At 52.4% G+C, this 21589-nt stretch overlaps 1 protein-coding gene across 2 annotated transcripts in view; it reads left to right on the forward strand.

Moving 5' to 3' along the window:
- The first annotated feature begins 5174 nt into the window (after positions 1-5174).
- Positions 5175-21589, forward strand: part of ZFP64 (ZFP64 zinc finger protein) — a 70937-nt gene continuing 54522 nt past the window's right edge. The window contains exons 1-4 of one of the 2 annotated variants that reach the window (XM_056107475.1): positions 5175-5339; positions 9092-9331; positions 17358-17519; positions 20346-20408. In XM_056107475.1, the coding sequence (XP_055963450.1) occupies positions 5294-5339; positions 9092-9331; positions 17358-17519; positions 20346-20408 (511 nt within the window). In that variant the 5' untranslated portion in view covers positions 5175-5293. The remainder of the gene's footprint in view (positions 5340-9091; positions 9332-17357; positions 17520-20345; positions 20409-21589) is intronic. The other variant, XM_056107476.1, reaches the window with a different exon arrangement.

Here is a 21589-nt window from a genome sequence, read left to right on the forward strand (position 1 = left end):
TTTCCTAAAATATTTTTATAACACTGTGATTTACCAAGTTAGTCATCTAACAGTTGTTTCCGGCATTCAGTGTTCCAACACCAATCCCACCACCTTCCCTTGTGACCTTCCTCCATCAATATTCCCAGTTTCCCACCCACCACCCCAGCCTACCCCTTGCAGGCACAAACAAATTGACTTCATATTCAACACAAAGACAAATGAAATGATCAAAATGTAGATTAGTAATAGTCCACTTGTGGTAAGTGTTCTATCTCACAATGGTGACACTAACGTCACTGAGGGTCTGCCGTGTTGGCTCATGCTAGTTCAGCCTTCAGTGTGAAAACAATAGTTTTCACTCGCTGGTGGGCTTCTCTGCGACTTTCCCATCCGATTGCCTGTGATCCTACTGGGCTGACAGCACTAGGGAACTTAGTGGACCGCCACAAAGTCCAGGCGCTGTTGATTTGGAACGATTCGGCAACTTGGCCATTTGATAAGGTTCAGTGGTGTAACTGGGCTGTTGCTAAGTCAGAGGGTTTCAGGTGTGGCTGCAGGCCACTGGGCCTTTGGGTAGAAGGGGAAATCCATCACCCCCATCCCAAGAAAGCCCCAAAGTTGTCAGCTGCTACCTAGGAAGGTTCAACGGCATCACATTCTGTTGGAGATTAGCTGAGGTTGTAATCATTTTTATAAAATATTCGAGCCCTATGTGTGGGCTCTATGCATCTCTCCTGACACAGTTCCACAAAAAAAGAAACTTAGGTATATTAGCCAATCAAACTTTCTTTTGGAGTCGTTGATTATAAATAAGTTCTATATTTTCCTTATGTTTTTCTGTAATACATTTTACAATTTCTAAAAACTCCTGATATAATAAGTATTCTTTTTTAATACATTTTTTTGTTTGTTTTGTTTGAAGGGCCTCACCTGACAGTGCTCTGGGATGACTCCTGGCTCTGTGTTCAGGTGGTGCCCAGGGGACCATGCATTGCTGGGGATCAAACCTGCCAAACCTGCACTCAGCCCATTGAGCAATCTCTCCAATCCTTAAAAAAAACATTTACAGGGGCCAGAGAGATAGTACAACGGGTAGGGTGTTTACCTTGCATGTGGCTGACCTGAGACAGGAGTAAGCTTCTGGATCACCAGAAGTGCCCCCCCAAAAAAAGAAACTAAAAATTTACCATTTTCAAAAGAGAGGACTTTTTTTCATTGATTTTTTTTTTCATTGAGAAGCAACAGAGACACACAAAGACACATTCCCCCATACCAGTTCATTAAACAACAGCAAAAGGTACAGAAAGCCCCTGGGTGCCAGACCCCCCTCCCGGGTCCTGGAGGCACCCAGGTCAGCTCTCCCTGGATTTTGAGTTTGGCTTGGCCTATTTATTGCATGAATAAAACTGCTCAAGCCAGCTGTTCTGGGGCTTCCAGTTTGGTTTAGAAGCAGACACTAACCAAGAATAAATTTACAAAAAATAAAAATAAGAGTTTTGAGTGATTCAAAAATAATAGCACGAAATTTTTTTAAAATAATAGCACAAATCCATTACCCGGGTATATCAATCAGACACGGTTCTCAGCATTTGGTCCAAATGGATGGATTTTCTTTGCCAAACTCTATGAGCAGATACCAGGTACCTAATCTGAATGAACAGATACTGGGGTACCTAATCTGTAGGAATAGACACTAGGGTACCTAATCTGTATTAATAGACACTAGGGTACCTAATCTGTAGGAACAGAGACTAGAGTACTTAATCTGTAGAGACAGAGACTAGGGTACCTAATCTGTATTAATAGACACGAGGGTACCTAGGGTACCTACCTAATCTGTAGGAACAGATACTAGGGTACCTAATTTGTATTAATAGACACTAGGGTATCTAATCTATAGAAACAGAGACTAGAGTACCTAATCTGTAGGAACAGATACTAGAGTACCTAACCTGTAGGAACAGATACTAGAGTACCTAATCTGTAGGAAGATACCAGAGTACCTAATCTGCAGGAAAGAGAGGCCAAGATTGTGGGGGGCAGAGCTGCCTGGCTCCAGCAGTGGGGCACTTCACCCCCATTTGACCAGGCCCAGATTGATAGCAGGACATGAATGTCAAAGGCCCTTGGGAAACAGCTGCAAATCAGGCCTAGGCCTAGAAAATTCTTTTTTTTTTTAGTTGAAGTTTTTTTTTTTATTTTTATTAGTGAAACACAATGAGGTACAGTTGTAGACTTACAAATTTTTGTGCTTGGGTTTCAGTTATACAATGATCCAGTACCCATCCCTCCACCAGTACCCATTCTCCATCAGTTACATTTTTTTTTAAATTTTTTGTTAGTGAAACACCTAGGAAATTCTGATGCAGTGGATTCAGACTCAGGCATTTCTTCTTCAACAAAGCCTCTCGGGCTGCCTCTCTTGGAGGAAAGAGGATAAAAACTGCTCTATTGACCAGAGGTCTCTGGGCCAATAGACTTCAGAAGATGATCCATTCTCTGGGCCGCGGCAGCCTTGAGGGAGGGGCTGAACTTGAAGGGTCTCTTGATTCAAGGAAACACAGAGAAGCACTTCACAAAAAATACTACCTGAAAAAAGAGTCTCTGTCTCTCTGTCTCTGTCTCTGTCTCTGTCTGTCTGTCTGCTGTCTGTCTGCCTGTCTGCCCCTCTCTCTCTCTCTCTCTCTCTCTCTCTCTCTCTCTCTCTCTCTCTCTCTCTCTCTCTCTCTCTCTCCAGGTTGAAAAGGATGTACTCTAGAGGATGATGTACTCTGTAGACCAAAGGAAGGGACATGCTCTAGGCAAGAGACAGGAAAAGTTCTTTTGGCCCTTTAGCCCTGGATGTTAGCAACCAGTACAACAAAGATGAGGGGAAAGCAATCCAGGAGGCCCAGGGAAGCACAAGTGCAAAGGACCTGGGGCAGGAAGAGTTGGGCTGCTTTGCACAACAGTAATGATACATCTAAGGCACAGGGAGAGCCTAGAGGTAGCTCAAGAGACTACAGCACTTGGTCTGCATGCAGGAAGTTCAGGTTCAATGCCAGCGCCACATTGGGTCACCCAGGCAAGAGTAACCCCCTAGCAACAAGCAAGGAATAGCCCTAAATAGCACCTGCAGCACCAACCCCAAATAAAGGCCGGCACTGGGGCCTGGGGGCCGTGACAAGTCCCACCCAGCTCTTTCTGCCTCAGGTTTCTCTCCCACACCTTCCACACATCACAATTTCGGTTTACGATCTTCCAAGATCTGCTCAGTACCAAGAAATCCTACCGTGAGGTGGATAGGCCCTGGACCATTTTTCTAGCTACTGAGCATGTTTCTTGAGAGCAGATACTGTACCTTGGGATGCCATCCTTCCATCGGAAGGCAGCCCGCGGCCTGGCACCTTGCAAGGCCTAGATGTAAATAGCGCTGGAGGAATGAGCCCTGAAAGGGGGCAGGAGGGAGACACTAGTACCAGCCCCGTTTCCTGAGAGCCTGCTTTGGGCCACCACGAAGCCTGGTTGACTGGGAAGATTCATCAGTGAAGCAAAGAGATTTCCAAAAACACGACGCTCTCTGGGACGCTTCTAATTTGAGGGAAGACCAACTTCTTTCTGTGTGTGTGTGTGTGTGTGTGTGTGTGTGTGTGTGTGTTGGGGGAGTGGGGGGGGGGGGGGTACCGTTTCAGCTAGAGGGAAAGAAAGACATGTGCTCAAGAGAGAACAGGAGTTTCTCCAGAGCAGACCCCAAGTCCCCATCCCAAGCAAGGGAACGTGTGGACCATCTCCCCAGGATGGGGAAGCCACGCTCAAAAAAAAAGAAAGCTTGCGTCTTAGTGAGAGGAAGGTCCTGAGGGAAAGAAACTCCTCCTCTCCTCAGGGGGATCTATGTGAAGGGCGGCCTTTTCCTCAGCCAAGTTTCTTTCCAGAGTTTTCCCAAACAACTGCCCCCCACCATCTCCGTTGCTAGGGTGGTTGCCAAGAGGGAGAACTTGGGGTAATGGGTGGTCTTTTGATATTCTTAGTGTGGGCTTTGTCTCTGCCTCCGGGAGCTGCCCACCCTAGGGGGTCCAGCCCCCCTGCAGGGTCTTTTGCATCTCAATGGGATCCTTCCTGGGCTCCCCACCCGCTCTGAGGCCTTCATACCTTTGGGGTGATTAAGGTTACAGAGTTTTTCTCCCAATATGTATTCTGGGCCCCCCAATCTATCTGCCTGCAGTAGATGATGGCTGGAAGGATGGATGGTGGGTGGGTGGGTAGGTGGGTGGGTAGGTGGGATGGATGGATGGATGGATGGATGGATGGATGGATGGAGCGGAAGACGGACAGACAGATATGGGTAGATGAACGCGCAGAGATATGCCAAAGTTAGAGCAGTAAGTTCTGAGAAGTAAAGGCCAGCTGACCGACCAGGGAGGGATCCGGCGCGGTGGGACGAGGAAGCCGCGGTGCTAGATCAGATAAGCCGGGACTGGCCTGGAGGGTGTCAGGTGGCCTGGAGGGAAGCGCCAACACTAACGCCTCGGGACAGCTGGGATGAAGAGGAGGAAAAAGAGGAGAGGAGCGAGGAAGAGGAGAGGAGCGAGGAAGAGGAGAGGAGAGAGGAAGAGAGCGGAGTAGGAAAGGCCGGGACGGTGAAGAGCGCCCGGCGCCCGGCTTCCTCTCGCCCGGGGAACTTGCCCTGCAGCGCCCTCCGGGCCGCCAGAAACGGGTCAGAAACCGAGAGGGGCTTCGGGGGAGAAGAGAGTGGGTCGAGATCGTGGGACCAGGCGGCCACCGTGATGCGACGATCCAGCCGGCCTGCAGCAGCGGGGCCCAGCGAGCGCCCCCCGCCCCGCCACCGCCTCCCTCCCCTGCTGGCTGCGCGGTGGCCCCCCGGGGCTCCAGCGAGGCCCCGGGGACCCGATGCCCCAGGGAGGCGGCGGCGGCAGGTGCAGGGGTGCAGGGGTGCCGGGGCCCGGCGAGGAGCGCGCGCCCCGGGGACCCGACGCCCCAGGGCGGCGGCGGCAGGTGCAGGGGTGCGGGCGGGGTGCGCGCGCGCGCGCGGCTCGGCCCAGGCCGCCGCGATCCCGGGGCGGGGGGGCTGCGTGGGCGCCCCGGGGTGCCCCGGGGTGCGGGCGCGGGGCGCGGGCGCGGGCCCCGGGGAGCCGGGTCGCGGCGTGCGGGCCCGGGCAGCGCCCTCTAGGCAGCGGAAGTGGCGCGGGCCCGACATCCGTCGTCCCCGGCGCGCGGAGTCGGGGGAAGGCCGGCCGGGGTGGGGGGGCGGTGCGCAGGATCCCGGGGCCGGCGCGGGGACCATGTAGCCCCCCGCCCCGCGCCCCCCGCGGACATGAACGCCGCCGGCGACGCCGAGAGCTTCCCGGGCTCGGTGCAGAGTAAGTGCGCGCGGCGCGGGGTGCGGGGTGCGGGGTGCAGGGTGCGCGCTCCGGGGCCCGGGCCCGAGCACGTCTGCGACGCAGCCCGCAGGCCCGGGACCGGCGATCGGGGTGACGCCAGCGACGCGGCGGCCGGGGCGGGGGACCCGGCGGCCGGGGAGGGGGCTCGCTCGGGGGGCGCCCGGGCACCCGGGCCCGGTGCAGGGGAGCGGCGGGAGGCGCTGACGGCGCAGGCGATCGCCCGCCTATACCCCCCCCAACGCGCGCACACACACACACACACACACACACACACACACACACACCACCTCCACCGGCGGAGTTTGGGGGAGCGGGGCCTTGGGGGGGTCACCCGGGCAACGGCACCCGGAAAACTTCGGCTCGGGGGGTCTGGGGGTCCCGCGGGAGCGGTTTCCAGCCGCACGGGGCCCGCCCGCCTAGGCTTGGGGGCTCCCCGGAATGCGGGGGGCTTGGGTAAGGGGAGGAGCCACGGGCTTTCCCAAGCGCCCCCCTCCCCCACCGCTCCCGGCGTGGTCCCGGGGGGCCCCCGCCCGCGCGCACCCCGGCCGGAGCGAGGGCGCCCGAGGAGTTTGAAAGGAAAAGGCGCTCGCGGCCCCACCCCGCAGGGGCGGCATCTGCAGCCGCGCCCCCCACCCCCGTTACGTCCCGAGCGGTCCTGGAGGCGTCACCCCCCCCCCCCCCCGCCACTCTGCCCCGGGCAGAGCACGGATTAACCCCCCCACTGAGCCCTGGGACCCCAGCCCCGCCGTCTGGAGCTTGGGGGTGGGGTCGTCTCGGCTGTGGGCGTGGCTAACCACTGCACACACGCACACCCCCCTTTCCTGATGCTGGGGGGCTTTGGAGAACTTTGCAAAGATAAAGGGATTCTTTGGGGGCTTCGCACAGGGTCCCTGGACCCGCTCTCCACCCCCCCACCCCCCGTCCCCACCCAGTGGGTTTCATTGGGTCACAGTTTCTTCTCACTGCGTGTCCGTTTTTCATTTCAAACTTGGGCGGGGGTGGCGGGGTGATTTTTTTTTTCTTTTTTCTTTTTTTTTTACTTTTTGGGGTCACACCCGGGGATGCACAGGGGTTACTCCTGGCGGTGCTCGGGGGACCATAGGGGATGCTGGGAATCGAACCCGGGTCGGTCGCGTGCAAAGCAAACGCCCTACCCGCTGTGCTATTGCTCCAGCCCCGTGGCGGGGTGATTTAAATAGGGTCTCTCGAGGCTCAGCCCAGTACCACAATTGGGACCCCGCTCTGTGCTGGCGGTTGCTTTTTATTTGGGGGGCGGGGAGCGTTTGGGGCCACACCTGGTGGTGCCAAGGGGCTATTTCTGACTCTGCTGATGCAGGGACCAGGTGTGGTGCCCGGGATTCAAACAGGGGTGGATTGGGGGACCCTATGGCATGTTGGGGGTCTAACTGGAGTGGGCGGTGTGAAAGGCGAACGTGCTGTGGCTCACTGGGGGACCCCCCCCCCACACCCTGTGCTGGACTTTTAATCCCAAGCCCCGCTCACTGCTGCGGGGTGGTGAGGAGACTAAGAGAACCTGCACCCATGACATTCCTTGTTATTAAAGTCCTTGGGACCCGGAGAGGTTTTTTTTTTTAAGTGTGTGGATTTTTTTTTCTTTTTGGGTCACACCTGGTGATGCACAGGGGTTCCTCCTGGCTCTGCACTCAGGAGTTACTCCTGGCGGTGCTCAGGGGACCATATGGGATGCTGGGAATCGAACCCGGGTCGGCTGCGTGCAAGGCAAACACCCTACCCGCTGTGCTATCTCTCCAGCCCCTAATTTGATTTTTTTTTTTATTGAAGAACTGTGATTTACAAAGTTATTGATAGTTGAGTTTTAGGCATATAAGATTTCGACACCAATGCCACCACCGTGTCAACCTCCCTCCATCAGATTCCCCCACCCCCCACCCTATCCCCACCTGCCCATCTGACAGGCACATTACAAAGTTTCAATGATGGCAGCACAGATCGGATGTGTTTCAGTTTTATTGAGTCTGTGTTTTCGATACATGGCTGTACCACTCACTCATATCACTAGTAGAACTTGCCCATTTCACCGGTCTGACTTGCTGGCTGTACCTGGAGACATGTGCCACAGGACTGGGAACTATAGGACCATGAACCTAAAATAAAAATTAAGATAGTCGCACTAGAGACATATGCGTTATATTTACTTTTTTTTTAAGAAATTCTAATCTGAATGCAAATGTGATATCATAGTCTCTTGCAGCCCTGTTGTAAAGGCCCTCCCGTTGATCATCGATTTGCTCGAGCGGGCCCAGTAACGTCTCCATTGGAGACTTCGTTGTTACTGTGTCTGGCATCTCGAATACGTCATGGGGAGCTTGCCAGGCTCTGCGGTGCGGGCGAGATACTCTTGGTAGCTTGCCGGACTCTCCGAGATGGGCGGAGGAATCGAACTCGGGTTGTCCATGTTGGCTGCGTGCAAGGCAAATGCCCTACCGCTGTGCTGTCGCTCCAGCCGTCAGGATGGCCGAGTGGTCTAAGGCGCTGCGTTCAGCCCTGTTGTAACTATGAGGAAAATACTAGGTCCCGTATTTTAATAAGAGGATTTATTTAAATATTATTATTTAAATAAGAGGATTTGGCCTCTTTATGTGGCTTGGAATCAACCAGCTCTAGATTTCTGCTTGTTCAGTTTTTGCTGTTCATTTTAGTTTGGGGGCCACACCTAGTGTTTGGGGCCACACTTAGGGATTACTCCTGACTGTACTCAGGGATCACTCCTGGTAGGACTCGAGGGGCCGTCTGGGGTGCCAGGGATCTAACCCACGTCCACCATGAGCAAGGCAAGTGCCTTCCCCGCTGTACTATCTCTTCAGCCCCCAGTGCAGCTGCATTCAAAACCAGAAAAAGAGGCGGGGGGGATGGGGGGGATGGGGGGTGGGAGGAATACTGGGATCCGTGGCGGTGGGAAATGGGCACTGGTGGAGGGATGGGTATTTGATCATTGCATAATTGAAACCCAAGCACAAAAATTTGTAAGTCTACAACTGGACCTCATGGTGTCTCACTAATAAAAATGAAAGAAAGAAAGAAAGGAAGAAAGAAAGAAAAAAGAAAGAAAGAAAGAAAGAAAGGGACCAGGCCAGTCACCGCTGTTTTCTTTTCAGCACAAAAGCCAGACTTTTTCCATGAGCAACTCCAGCTTCATTCTGGAAACGTTTCAAGATATATGGGGGTCCCAGCTCATTCCAACCCTTGGTTCTTAGATTTGGCCAGGCCTCGTGGAAATCTGTCCTGGGGAAGGAAGCGGCTTGTCTTAGTAACTGGGAAGCACAGCTCTCTTTAGGTTGGGGGGAGAGATCCAGGCAGCCCGCCAGCCGCCTCCTATCAAAGGACTTCAGGATCCTGAGAGGTAGTCCGGTGGGTAGGGCAATTGCCTTGCCCACCCCGGGTTCAATCCCTGGCACTAGGCATACTGAGCACAGAGCCAGGAGTAGTCTCTGAGCACTGCTGGGTGTGGTTAAAAAAATAGGTCTGTAGTGCCACAGAATTGGGTCCAGGTCACAGAACTGGGTCCAGTGACATTGCTGCTAGGACAACCGGAAGTGGGGTCTTCCTGAAGGAAGACAGGAGTGGACAGGAGCCCCTGAGTACCCCCCTCCGCCACCCCATCTGCCACCCCACCCTCCTTCCCTCCCTCCCTTGCGCTGTCCTTTCCCAGTGTTGAGAATTAACCGGTGACTTTCCCTTGGCCCGTGGAGTTCCAGGGGGCACGACGGTGCTGGTGGAGCTGACCCCCGACATCCACATCTGCGGCATCTGCAAGCAGCAGTTTAACAACCTGGACGCCTTCGTGTCGCACAAGCAGAGCGGCTGTCAGCTGGGCAGTGCCACGGGCGCGGCCGCCAGCACCGTGCACTTCGTGTCGGAGGAAACGGTGCCAGCCGCGCAGGCCCAGACCCCCAGCAGGACCATCACCTCGGAGACGCAGACCATCACAGGTGCGGTGGGGCGGAGTGGGGGCTGGGCTGGGCTGGGCTGGGCTGGGTCTGTCCTTTTACACACACACACATACACACACACACACTTAAAAATAGCGAGTCTTGGGGCTGGAGCGATAGCACAGCGGGTAGGGCCTTTGCCTTGCACACGGCGGACCCAAGTTCGATTCCCAGCATCATCCCATATGGTCCCCTGAGTACCGACAGGAGTAATTCCTGAGTGCTGAGTCAGCAGTAAGCCTTGTGCATTGCCAGGTGTGACCCAAAAAGCAAATAAATAAATAAATAAAAATTAAAATAGCGAGTCTGGCCTGGAGCGCTAGTACAGTAGGCAGGGCGTTCGACTTGCACGCGGCCGACCAGGGTTCAATTCCCAGCATCCCATTGGGTCCCCCAAGCACCGCCAGGAGTAATTCCTGAGTGCAGAGCCTGGAGTAACTTCTGAGCATCACGGAAGTGGGGCTCTTCCTGAAGAAAGGAAGAATGGAGTGGAGTACTCAGGTGTGACCCCCCCCCCCAAAAAATAGTGAGTCCCTCGGTCCAGCTTCTACCATCGCTAATTCATCATTTTTTAACAAGCTCCCTTGGGACAGCTGCCAGCCAGACTTGGGATCTGCCGGGTTCTAACCAGAAGTCTTAGCAGACTTCATTGTCATCATGCGCTAAACAAAACAGGCAAAAAAAAAAAAAAAAAACAGGATTCTAGAACAAAATTCTAGACACATCGGTCTGTATAGATTTTGCTTCCTGCAAGTTTTTTTTTCTTGCTATATATGTGTACGTGTAATTTTTTTCCTTAAGAGAGATGTAGATAGAGTATTGGGAAAGACAGTGGATATCCCCGAATTGGCATTATTTAGGTAAAGGAACAAAGAACGGGGCCGGAGCGATAGCACAGAGGGTAGGGCGTTTGCCTTGCACACGGTCGAACTGGGTTTGATCCCCGGCATCCCATATGGTTCCCCGAGCACTGCTAGGATTTATTCCTGAGTGCAGAGCCAGGAGTAACCCCTGACATCACTGGGTGTGACCCAAAAAACAAAAACAAAAGCACATGGGGCTTTGTTTTAAATCTAAATAGACAGTCCCTCCCCTCCACTACCTGGGCGGGTCTGCTCACTCTGCCAACAGGACATTTCAATAAAACCATCCAATAAAACCATCAAAAATTCCAGGAGGTCAGGGCTGGAGAGAGAGTACAGCAGGGAGGGCGCTTGCCTTGCCCGTGGCCAGCCTAGGTTCGATTCCCAGCATCGCAGATGGTCCCCTGAGGAATAATCCCTGAGTACAGAGCCAAGAGTAACCCTAAGTGTGTACAGGGGTTCACACAGGAAGGAAAGCACTTGCTTTGAAGGTAACCCCAGTTGAATCCTAGTGCCACATCGGGTTCCCTGAGCACTTCTGGGGTCACCCCGAGCACAGAGCCAGGAGTAGCCCCTGAGCACTGCTGACTGAGCCCAAACCCATAATAACTGAAGGAAATATGATATATCTATAAGTACATACCTGCACATGCATGCTCACCTGTGTGCACATAATTACACTATATGTTGTCAGTCTAATTTGACTTAGGGACGCAGATAGCTGATTTTTTTTAGTAGATTTTTTTAATGATACTTTTAATTTTCATTTTATTTATTTATTTATTTTGCTTTTTGGGTCACACCCGGCGATGCTCAGGGGTTACTCCTGGCTCTGCACTCAGGAATCACTCCTGGCGGTGCTCAGGGGACCACATGGGATGCTGGGAATCGAACCCAGTTTGGCTGCGTTCAAGGCAACTGCCCTACCCACTGTGCTATCGCTCCAGCCCCCAGGCAGTTGATTTTAAAAATATGAAGTAACTCATTTATCAGGTCCCTCAGCTCCTCCAGAGACCCCGGGGGAAATGGAGAGGTCCTTAAATGAAGGCATTCAAATAACTTCCTAATTTGAAAACTCTCTGTTACTCCTGCAATGACCAGGGGAGACTGTGACATGCCCTTCCCCCCCAAAAAAAAAGGTGGGGGGGCATTTACCTTGCAGCTTACCCGGGTTCGATCCCCTGCATCCCATAGTGTCCCCTGAGCACCGCCAGGAGTGATTCCTGAGTGCAGAGCCAGGAGGAACCCCTGTGCATCGCTGGGTGTGACCCAAAAAGAATAAATAAATAAATACATAAATAAATAGATATTTTCAAAAAGGGGTGAAGAAAGAATCAGGTTTGTGGATGCAAGAGGAAGTTACAGGTTTTCCCCCAAGTAAAAACAATAATTATTTTAAAAGTATGAAGATCTGAGTCCAGTCTGGTCCCTGTGGGAAAAAAATATTTTAAATATAAAAATATTTTAAAGCATAAAAACAAATGAGAGGTCCGAGTCCCAGCATCCTCACTGTGGCACTGCCCCTCCGCGGTCAGGGGCTCTGCCTGCCAGCAGGTTCGGGAGTCTCGTGGCAGGGCACAGCCTCACCTGCTAGACTCTGAATTCCATCCCGAGCACGTGTCCACTTGCTAGCTGCATTGACTGTCACACCTGTTGTTCATCGATTGCCCCAAGCAGGCACCAGTAACGTCTCCTTCGTCCTAGCCCTGAAATTCTAAAAAGTGCCACATTCAAGGCTCTTTCAGGGTTAGGAGAATGAGACCCATCATTGTTACTGGTATTTGGCATATTGGGTACACCACGGGGAGTTTGCCAGACTCTGCCAGGTGGGAAGGTTACTTTCGGTAGCTTGCCAGATTGTCCAAAAGTAAGAATGAGAGCTTCCGGGAGCCGGGTTTTATAGTCTCTAGGTCTTGGCTGTTGATGGGATTACACAGCACCAGGGGATCAGGTGGTGGGTGTGACCCCTGCCTACTGGAAGATGGAGGATCTGGGTGGAGGATGCTCAGCCCCGATCTGAGCAGGCTTGGAGATCTCAGCCCCGGGACTCGCATGCCTTTATTCCTCTCCCGGTACCTTCATGCATGTGTAGAGTGGTCTCGGCACTCTCTCGGTTGTGGCTGGTTCTGGAGGTCTTCGGCTGCCAGAGCTCTGCTGGTGCACCTATTTTTAAAAAAGAGAGCCAGAACTATAGTACAGCTTGACTTGCATGCCGCTGACCCCAGCATCCCATAGGGTCCCCCAAGCACTGCACAGGAGTGATTCCTGACAGCAGAGCCAGGAGTAATCCCTGAGCATCACTGGGTGTGGCTGGAGCAATAGTAGAGGGTGGGGTGTTTGCCTTGCACGTGACTGACCCGGGTTTGATCCCCAGCATCTTATTGGGTCCCCTGAGCTCACGAACCCAGAGTAAGCCCTCCAGCTGTGACCCCCCCCCCCAAACTAACAAACAGAAAGAATGATTGCCCTGCCATCAACCTGTTAGGATGGCCCACTGCAGGTGAACAAAAGGACGACCTGGAAAACATGTTAAGAATATAGCTGTAGGGACTGGAATGATAGCACAGAGGGTAGGGCGTTTGCCTTGCATGTGGCTGACCTGGGTTCGAGTCCCAGCATCCCATATGGTCCCCTGAGCACCGCCAAGAGTAATCCTGAGTGCATGAGCCAGGAGTGACCCCTGTGCATTGCTGGGTGTGACCCAAAAAACAACCAAACAAAAATAAAGAATATAGCTGTAGGAGGGCCGGAGTGATAGGACAGCGGGGAGGGCGTTTGCCTTGCACGCAGCTGACCCTGGTTCGATACCCGGCATCCCATAGGGTCCCCCGAGCACTGCCAGGAGAAGGGGAAGCAGGAAGCCACAAGCTACGTGTGTGGCTCCTTCTCGGTGCTCACAATGCTGAAGGAAGCATCGTACCCCAGGGCTTTGGGGCTCCTTTCTGTGTGTGAATTCCCAGAGGGTGCTGGTTGGTTTCCTTCGACTCAGAACTCTGATTCACTTTAACTGGCTTCTCTGAGGCAGTAAGTTTTTATTTTTAGTTTGTTTGTTTGTTTCTTTGTTTGCTTTTGGCTTTTGGGTCATACCTGGCAATGCTCAGGGGTTACTCTTAGCTCTGCACTCAGGAATCACTCCTGGCTGTGCTCGGGGGACCCTGTGGGATGCCGGAGATTGAACCTGGTTCAGCTGCGTCCTGGGCAAACATCCTCCCCGCTGTACTAGGGCTCCGGCCTCGTGATTTTTGTCTTAATTGAATCACCATGAGATAGAGCATTACAAAGCAGCTCCAACTTGGGTTTCAGTCGTACAATGTTCCAACAACCATCCCTCCACCAGTGTACATTTCCCAGCACCAGTGTCCCCAGGTCCCCTCCCACCAACCCCCAAATTCCCCCGCACCAGCCTGCCTTTATGTAGGTACCTCCCCAGCCCCCCTCGCCTGTTGGGCATTATGGTTTGCGGTACAGATACTGAAAGGCTATCACGTAGCTCCCTTGCCGATTTTCAACAGTTCTTGTCCAGAGTGATCATTTCCACCCATTATCATCATCCTGGGGCTGGAGCAATAGCACAGCGGGTAGGGCGTTTGCCTTGCAGCCGGCCGACCCGGGTTCGATTCCTCCATCCCTCTCGGAGAGCCCAGCAAGCTACAGAGAGTATCTCGCCCACACAGCAGACCCTGGCAAGCTACCCATGATGTATTCGATATGCCAAACACAGTAACAAGTTTCACAGTGGAGACGTTACTGGATCCACTCGAGCAAATGGATGAACAACGGGAGGACAGTGCTACCGTGCTGTTATCATCCCGACCCTTTCTCTATCCTAACTGTCCTCTGCCCCATACACACTTGCGGTAACTTCCGATCACTGACCAGTCCTCCTGGCTCCAGGGCTGTAATTTAAGCCGAGCGGGAGATGGATAATTCGAAAGAGATGGGAAATAACGGAATTGAGGGCCGGTTGCCACTGGAGCTAAGATCTACCCAGAAACTACACATACCTGAGGGAGCTCTAGCTTCTCCCCGCTCGAGGTGTGGCTCCAGGGATCAGCCCCAGGCATGGGCACGCTGCCCTCAGGCCCTGCGGGGTTGGCAATTCCCTGGGCCGCCTCAGCAGTGCTGGGAAGGCTCCAGGACCATACTGGGTGACGCCGGGGGGACTTTGTGGTGTTCCAGATTGAACTGGGGAACCCGAGAGATAGGACAGCAGGGAGGGCGCTTGCCTTGCAGGCAGCCAAATTGGGTTCGATCCTCAGCATCCCATATGGTGCCCCAAGCATCACCAGGAGTGATTCCTGAGTGCAGAGCCAGGAGTAATCCCTGAGTGTATCCAAGTGTAGCCCCCCCCAAAACAAACAAAAACCAAACTGAACTGCGTTGGCCGCATTCAAGGCTTGACCTCTCGCTCTGATTGCATCAACTTTATGTTGTAGCACTGCAGTACAGTCCTCCCATTGTTCATCAACTTGCTCGCGCGGGCACCAGTAACGTCTCCATGGTGAGACTTGTGACTGTGTTTAGCATATCGAATACGCCACAGGGAGCTTGCCAGGCTCTGCCGTGCGGGCAGATACTCTCAGTAGCTTGCCAGGCTCTCTGAGAGGGACAGAAGAATCGAACCTGGGTCAGCTGCGTGCAAGGCAAACGCCCTACCCGCTGTGCTATTGCTCCAGCCCCAACTTAATGTTAACAGGACAAATGTTTGTAATTGGAAGAACGGCTGCAGTTCTTGCAAAGTCCTAACCCAGAAGAGAGTCTCAGTCGCACACTCAGGAACGGGCTGACACTGGCGGGATGTGAGCTTTGTCCTGGGTGGCACCGTAGACCAGCCTGCAGGGGCCAGAGATGGCAGAGCAGGGGTGAAGGCCCTTGCACTGCATGCTACAGAGTCCAGCTGGCTCCCGAGCACTGCCAAGTGAGAGCCCTTGGCACCACTGGGCCTGGCCCCAAGCCCTCCCTTCCTCCAAAATTAAAATAAGCTGTGGCCAGATACAATCAGTATCTTCATAATCTTTACCACAAAGGTCTCACTATTGAAAATAGAGGAATTCTGGAGAAAACCAAAAAAAAGTACTCTCTGAAAACTCAAATCATCTTCAACATAGCACTCTGAACAAAACATGTTCTTGAACTCTTACTGAAGTTTTGAGGAAAAAAGAAAAAAATAGGCCATTGTCGTTTTGGTTACCATTGACGTTATCCAAGATCAAATAGGCAGATTCACTATTTCAGATTCGCTCCATTGAGTTTATTAAAGTTTGGGGGGCCAAGAGGGAGTATAGCAGTTAGGGTTCATGACTAATACGTGCCTGACACGGGTCCGATTCCCAGAACCACATGGTTCCCTGATTGAGCTGGGTGCAGCCCTAGGGGTAGGGGTGGGAGTGGGGGGTCCTTTCACTGAACCAAAGGCCTGATTGCCTGAGACTGGCCAAGTGGGGCCCATGGACCTCATGAGCACACTTAGGAAATGCCACCCACCATCACCACCACAAAAACTTTTGATTAGAATTTCATGATGACTGTGTGTGTTATGTGTTTGGGGGTCTCACCTGCAGTACTCAGGACTCTGTGTTCAGGGGTGATTTCTGGCCTGGGGGTAAAAAGGAATATGGAAATCCACTTGATATAAATGATAAGGACATTTCTTACTTGTTTGATGAGTCTAAATTTGGATGGTTTCAGAGCTCTAGTTTAGCGTCTGATTTTTGGGTTTTTTTCTTTTCTTTTATTTTTTTTTTTAATTTTTTTGCTTTTTGGGTCACACCCAGCGATTCACAGGGGTTACTCCTGGCTCTGCACTCGGGAGTTACTCCTGGCGGTGCTCGGGGGACCATATGGGATGCTGGGAATCGAACCCGGGTCGGCCGCGTGTAAGGCAAACGCCCTACCTGCTGTGCTATCTCTCCAGACCCCTAGCGTCTGATTTTTGCCTTATGATTATAAAAAAGCTCCCAGGGCTCCAGGCCTCACATCCTCATCCCAGTATGTCCAGGAACCCCAGTACCATAAAACCTTGGCTGCTTCCTGCCCTCTAAAGCCCTGTCCCCAGTATAGAATAACTGCATTTATATGTGGGATCACGATCACAATCACGACCATCCTGTTGTTCGTCGATTGCCTCGAGCAGGCCCCAGTGACATCTCCTTCATCATAGCCCTGAGATTTTTTAAAAAGTGCCATATTCAAGGCTCTTTCAGGGTTAGGAGAATATGTGGGATGTTAAAAAAAAAAGTATGAAACTAAAATCCAAGGCCCGGGGAAACGGGCCAGGAGGACTGGTCAATGGCTGGTCACTGGTGTGAGGGATGGAGGGTGGTTGAGATAGAGGAGGGTCCATTATGACAATATTAGTTGGCAATGATCACTTTGGACAGGAAGTGAGTGTTGAAAGCAGGTCAAGGGATCTACTTGATAACCTTTCAGCGCCTGTATCACAAGGCATAATGCCTAAAATGAGAGAGAGAAAGAGAAAGAGAGAAAGGGAGGGGGAAGAGAGGCGCCTGCCATAAAGGCAGGCTGGGGTGGAGTAGCTTGAAGGGGTGGGAGGGAATCTGGGGACACTGGTGCTGGGAGATTACACTGAAGGGGTGAGTGTTATCACAGTGTATGACTGAAACGCAATCATGAACAACTTTTTAATGCTCTATCTCATTGTGAGTCAATAGAAAAAGAGAGAAAGAAAAAAAGAAAGAGAGAGAAGGGAGGAAGAAGGGAGGGAAGAAAGAAAGAAAGAAAGAAAGAAAGAAAGAAAGAAAGAAAGAAAGGGAGAAGGGAGGGAAGAAAGGAAAAAGGAAGGAAGGAAGGAAGGAAGGAAGGAAGGAAGGAAGGAAGGAAGGAAGAGAAAGAAGGAAGGAAGAGAAGGAAGGAAGGAGAAGGGAAGAAAGAGAAGGGAGGGAGGGAAGAAAGAAAGAGAGAAGGGAGGGAGGAAGGAAGAGAAAGAAGGGAGGGAGGGAGGAGGGAAGGAAATCAGTCCTATCCCCAACCCCCTCCTCATCCCCCCCACATTCTCTCTGTTAGAAGGGGGGGGTCGTGTGGCCATTCCTGAGCTCAGTGGGAGCTGGAACATTCTGCCGTGTCTTTCCTCAAAAAGCAAGGGCGGCCTGTGGGAGGTGGGTTGAGTTTTTCATGAAATGACGGTGAGGAAACCTCCCTCGCAGTCTCAGCCCCCGAGTTCGTGTTCGAGCATGGCTATCAGACCTACCTGCCGGCCGAGACCAGCGAGAGCCCCGCGGCCACCGTGATCTCGCCGCCCGCCAAGTCCCGGGCCAAGAAGCCCGCGGCCCCGCCCGCCCAGAAGAAGCTCAACTGCTGCTATCCAGGTAAAGTCCACCGCTGTCCGTCTGTCCTTCTGTCCTGCCAGGGAGGGGCTGATACTTGCAGGTTTGGGGACTTTGACCCAAGTCTTTTTTGGGGGGGTCACACCCAGCGATGCTCAGGGGTTCCTCCTGGCTCTGCACTCAGGAATTACTCCTGACAGTGCTCGGGGGACCCTATGGGATGCTGGGGATCGAACCCGGGTCAGCCACGTGCAAGGCAAGCCCCCTTCCCACTGTACTATTGCTCCAGTCCCCTCCCCAAGTACTTTTTTTTAAATTTTTTATTAGTGAATCACCATGGGGTACAGTGACAAATTTACTTTCGTGTTTGCATTACGGTCATACAATGATCACTTACCCATCCCTCCCACCACCCCCACCCCATTCCCCACCACCCCTCCCCACCTCATCGGCAGGGCATTCCCTTTAATTCTCTCTCCTTTTGGCTGTTGCGGTTTGCAATAGAGGTATTGAGCGACCATCGTGTTCGGTCTATAGTCGACTTCCGGCACGCATCTTTCAACCCAAGTGGGTCCTCCCAACATCCTTTACCTGCTGTTCCCTTCTCTGTCTGAGCTGCGTTTTCCCCCAGCATGTGAGGCCAGTCTCCAAGCTATGGAGCAGACCTCCTGGTCCTTATCTCTACTACTCTCCCCAGGTACTTCTGACCCTGGCCAAAAGCTGGCTTCCAACCCGGGGCCCATCCCCGGCACTCCATAGGATCCCCCAACAGTGCCAGGAGGTTTCCCCAAGTGCAGAGCCAGGAGGAAGCCCTGAGCAGTGCTGGGTGTGGCCCCCCAACAAGATTTTTTAAATTTTTTTTCAAAACAACCTGTCGTATGGGGCCAGAGAGATAGTACAGCGGTAGAACACTTGCCTTGCTTGTGGCCGACCCGGGTTCGATCTTTAGCACCCCATATGGTCCCCCAAGCATGGCCAGGAGTAATTCCTAAGCACAGAGGCAAGAATGAGCCCTGAGCACTGCCGGGTGTAGCCCCAAAACCAAAGAAAAGTAAATTCAATTAAAACTGCCTGAATTGGGGCTGGAGCAATAGCACATCGGGGAGGGCGTTTGCCTTGCACGTGGCCAACCCAGGTTCGATTCCCAGCGTCCCATATGGTCCCCTGAGCACCGCCAGGGTTAATTCCCGAGTGCAGAGCCAGGAGTAACCCCTGTGTATCGCCAGGTGTGACCCCCCCAAAAAAACACTGCCTGAATTAGAGCCCCTCTAAGGGCTAGAGGGGAAGCCCTGGGTTCAAACATTGGCAACACATGTTCCCACTGCCAGGCGTGGCCCCCAAACAGCCACCACCGCAAAAATCGAAGTGTCACACATTTGCACCATCAAGTCCGAGACTATAAGGCACAAGTTCAAGTGGTTGCGAATTTTCCTCCTTGTACTCAAGTTTAGAAGCATCTGGAAAGGTTTCCTCTCCTTCCTTTTTAAAAACACTCTTTACTTTCTGGCTGGGGTGTGGCCCTGTGGTTGAATGCTTGCCTTACGTGTGTGTTCAGTTGCTAGCAACACCAAAACTAATAATGATTTTTTTTGTTGCGTTGGCTTTGGGGACACACGTGGCAATGCTCAGGGGTCACTCCTGGCTCTGCACTCAGGAATGACTCCTGGCAGTGTGCCCAGGGGACCATGTGGGGTGCCAGGGATTAAACCCAGGTCTGCCACATGCAAGGCAAATGCCCTACCCACTATACTATCCCTCTAGCCTCTTTTTTTTGGGGGGGGGGTTGGGGGCTTTTGGGGTCACACCCGGTGATGCTCACATCCTGGCTCATGCACTCAGGAATTACTCCTGATGGTGCTTGGGGGACCCTATGGGATGCTGGGGATTGAACCTGGGTCGACCACGTGCAAGGCAAACACCCTACCCACTGTGCTATTGCTCCAGCCTCATTTTAAATATATATTATTATATTAAAATAATATATATTATATATATTAAATAATAATATATATTATTTTATTTGAAACTAATTGTGATGTTATTGAAAAGTTACAGCCAGCATACGTGAAACCTCTGGCTTTCATGTAGCTTCCCCGAAGGCTGTATATTGCCACACTTACTATTCTCTCTGTAGATATGTGACATTTGGGGGGAGGACCACACCTGGCGGTGCTTAGAGCTTCCTCCTGGCTCTGCACTGAAGGGCTCAGGGGACCATTCGGGGTGCCGGGGTTTGAACCCAGGTCGGCTGTGTGCAAGGCAAGAGCCCTACCTACTTCACCATCTCTCTGGCCGGCCCCCATATACATAGACCATTTTTTTCCAGGCTAGATTTTCCAGCTACTTGCTTGACCCTTGACCCCATCTCCATATTTTCTGGAAACAAGGAATTCCGTTTAGAGAAGCACGGCACAGTAGCCAAAGTCAGGCCGTCAGCATCCGCGCTCTCTGACACCAGGTCCCCGCCCTTAGAACGGTCTGGCTGAATGGCCTGCAGAGGCCGGGGCTGGCTGAAGAGCTTTTTTCCTGTCCGAGGAGCAGAGTCCCTTGACCACATTCCGCACTTCCTTTTCAGGTGCCCTCCATTCCCTCTCATCCTCAGTTTTCCTCCTTTCTGAGCTCCATGTCGTAGAAAAGCAGCAACGGTTCTGTAGGAAACGGGCCCCTGTGTGCGTTGGCTGGCCTCTTTCCCAGGGCTCCACTTAACCGTGGATGGGTTGGACGAGAAACAGGCGTCATGTTTGTCCATCTTGGTGCTGATGCCAGCCAGCCTGAGCTACGGGGGAAACGATTCCCCGGGGAACGCACTTCCCCAGAGCACAGACCCTGTTTCCCTTCCTAATCCATCTCAATCCTTGCATGCTCAAGGTTGCCAGTTCAAGACCGCCTACGGCATGAAGGACATGGAACGTCACCTGAAGATCCACACAGGTGAGTCGCCTCCCCCGCAAGTCCTAGACCTGATGTCCCAACCACCAGTTGTCCACATAATGTCCCTATGACCTCTATCTCCATATTTTCTGGAAACAGGAATTTTTTTTTCCTTTTTGGGTCACACCTGGCCGATGCACAGGGGTTACTGCTGGCTCATGCACTCAGGAATTCCTCCTGGCAGTGCTCAGGAGACCGTATGGTATGCTGGGAATTGAACCCAGGTCAGCCGCGTACAAGGCAAACACCCTAGCTGCTGTGCTATTGCTCCAGCCCCAAGGAATTTCTTTTACAGAAGCATGATGTATTCATTCATAGCACCAGATCTAGATGAAGACCAAACAGATTGCATGATGTATGATTACTGTAACTTTTCAATAAATCCAAAATTAATTTCAAATAAAATCTTTGGAAAACTTGGGGCTGGAGAGATAGTACAGTGGGTCGGGCACTTGACTGGCACTTGGTTGACCCAGGGGCCACTGAACTCAGCTGGTTGTCATGGAAACACAAAGGCCAACCAAAGGGAAGTCAGGTGTGACCGCTGTCCATGATTTTGGTGGAGAAGGTTGAAAGCAAAGAAAAGCAGTGTGGCCATACAGGAGAGCAAGTTTCGCTGGTGGAAATTGGGAGCTTCTATGGTCAGTTGGAATGTTAGTCTACAAAGATTAAGAGTGAGTTGAGGGGCCGGAGCGATAGTGCAGTGGGGAGGGTGTTTGCCTTGCACGCGGTCAACTTGGGTTCGAGCCCCAGCATCCCATATGGTCCCCTGAGCACCTCCAGGAGTGATTCCTGAGTGCAGAGCCAGGAGTAACCCTTGAGCATCGCCAGGTGTGACCCAAAAAGAATAATAATAATAATAAAAAGAGTGAATTGAGCCTGTTGTCATTTTGAGGTGAGATCCTATAGCCTGTGTGTGTGTGTGTGTGTGTGTGTGTAAAATCAGGGGAGGAAGAAATCTTTGTATCTTTACATGTACTCTGGATGTGGTGACTCTTGGCTATTCTGAAGAAAGAATTGTAAATATACTTTGTGTGTGTGTGTGTGCTTTTTGGGTCATAACTGGCGATTCTCAGGGGTTACTCCTGGCTCATGCGCTCAGAAATTACTCCTAGCGGTGCTCGGGGGATCATATGGGATGCTGGGAATTGAACCCGGGTGGGCCGCGTGCAAGGCAAACG

This window comes from Sorex fumeus, unplaced genomic scaffold (assembly GCF_029834395.1).
Source record: "Sorex fumeus unplaced genomic scaffold, SorFum_2.1 ptg000166l, whole genome shotgun sequence".
In the NCBI taxonomy this organism is placed as follows: Eukaryota; Metazoa; Chordata; class Mammalia; order Eulipotyphla; family Soricidae; genus Sorex; species Sorex fumeus.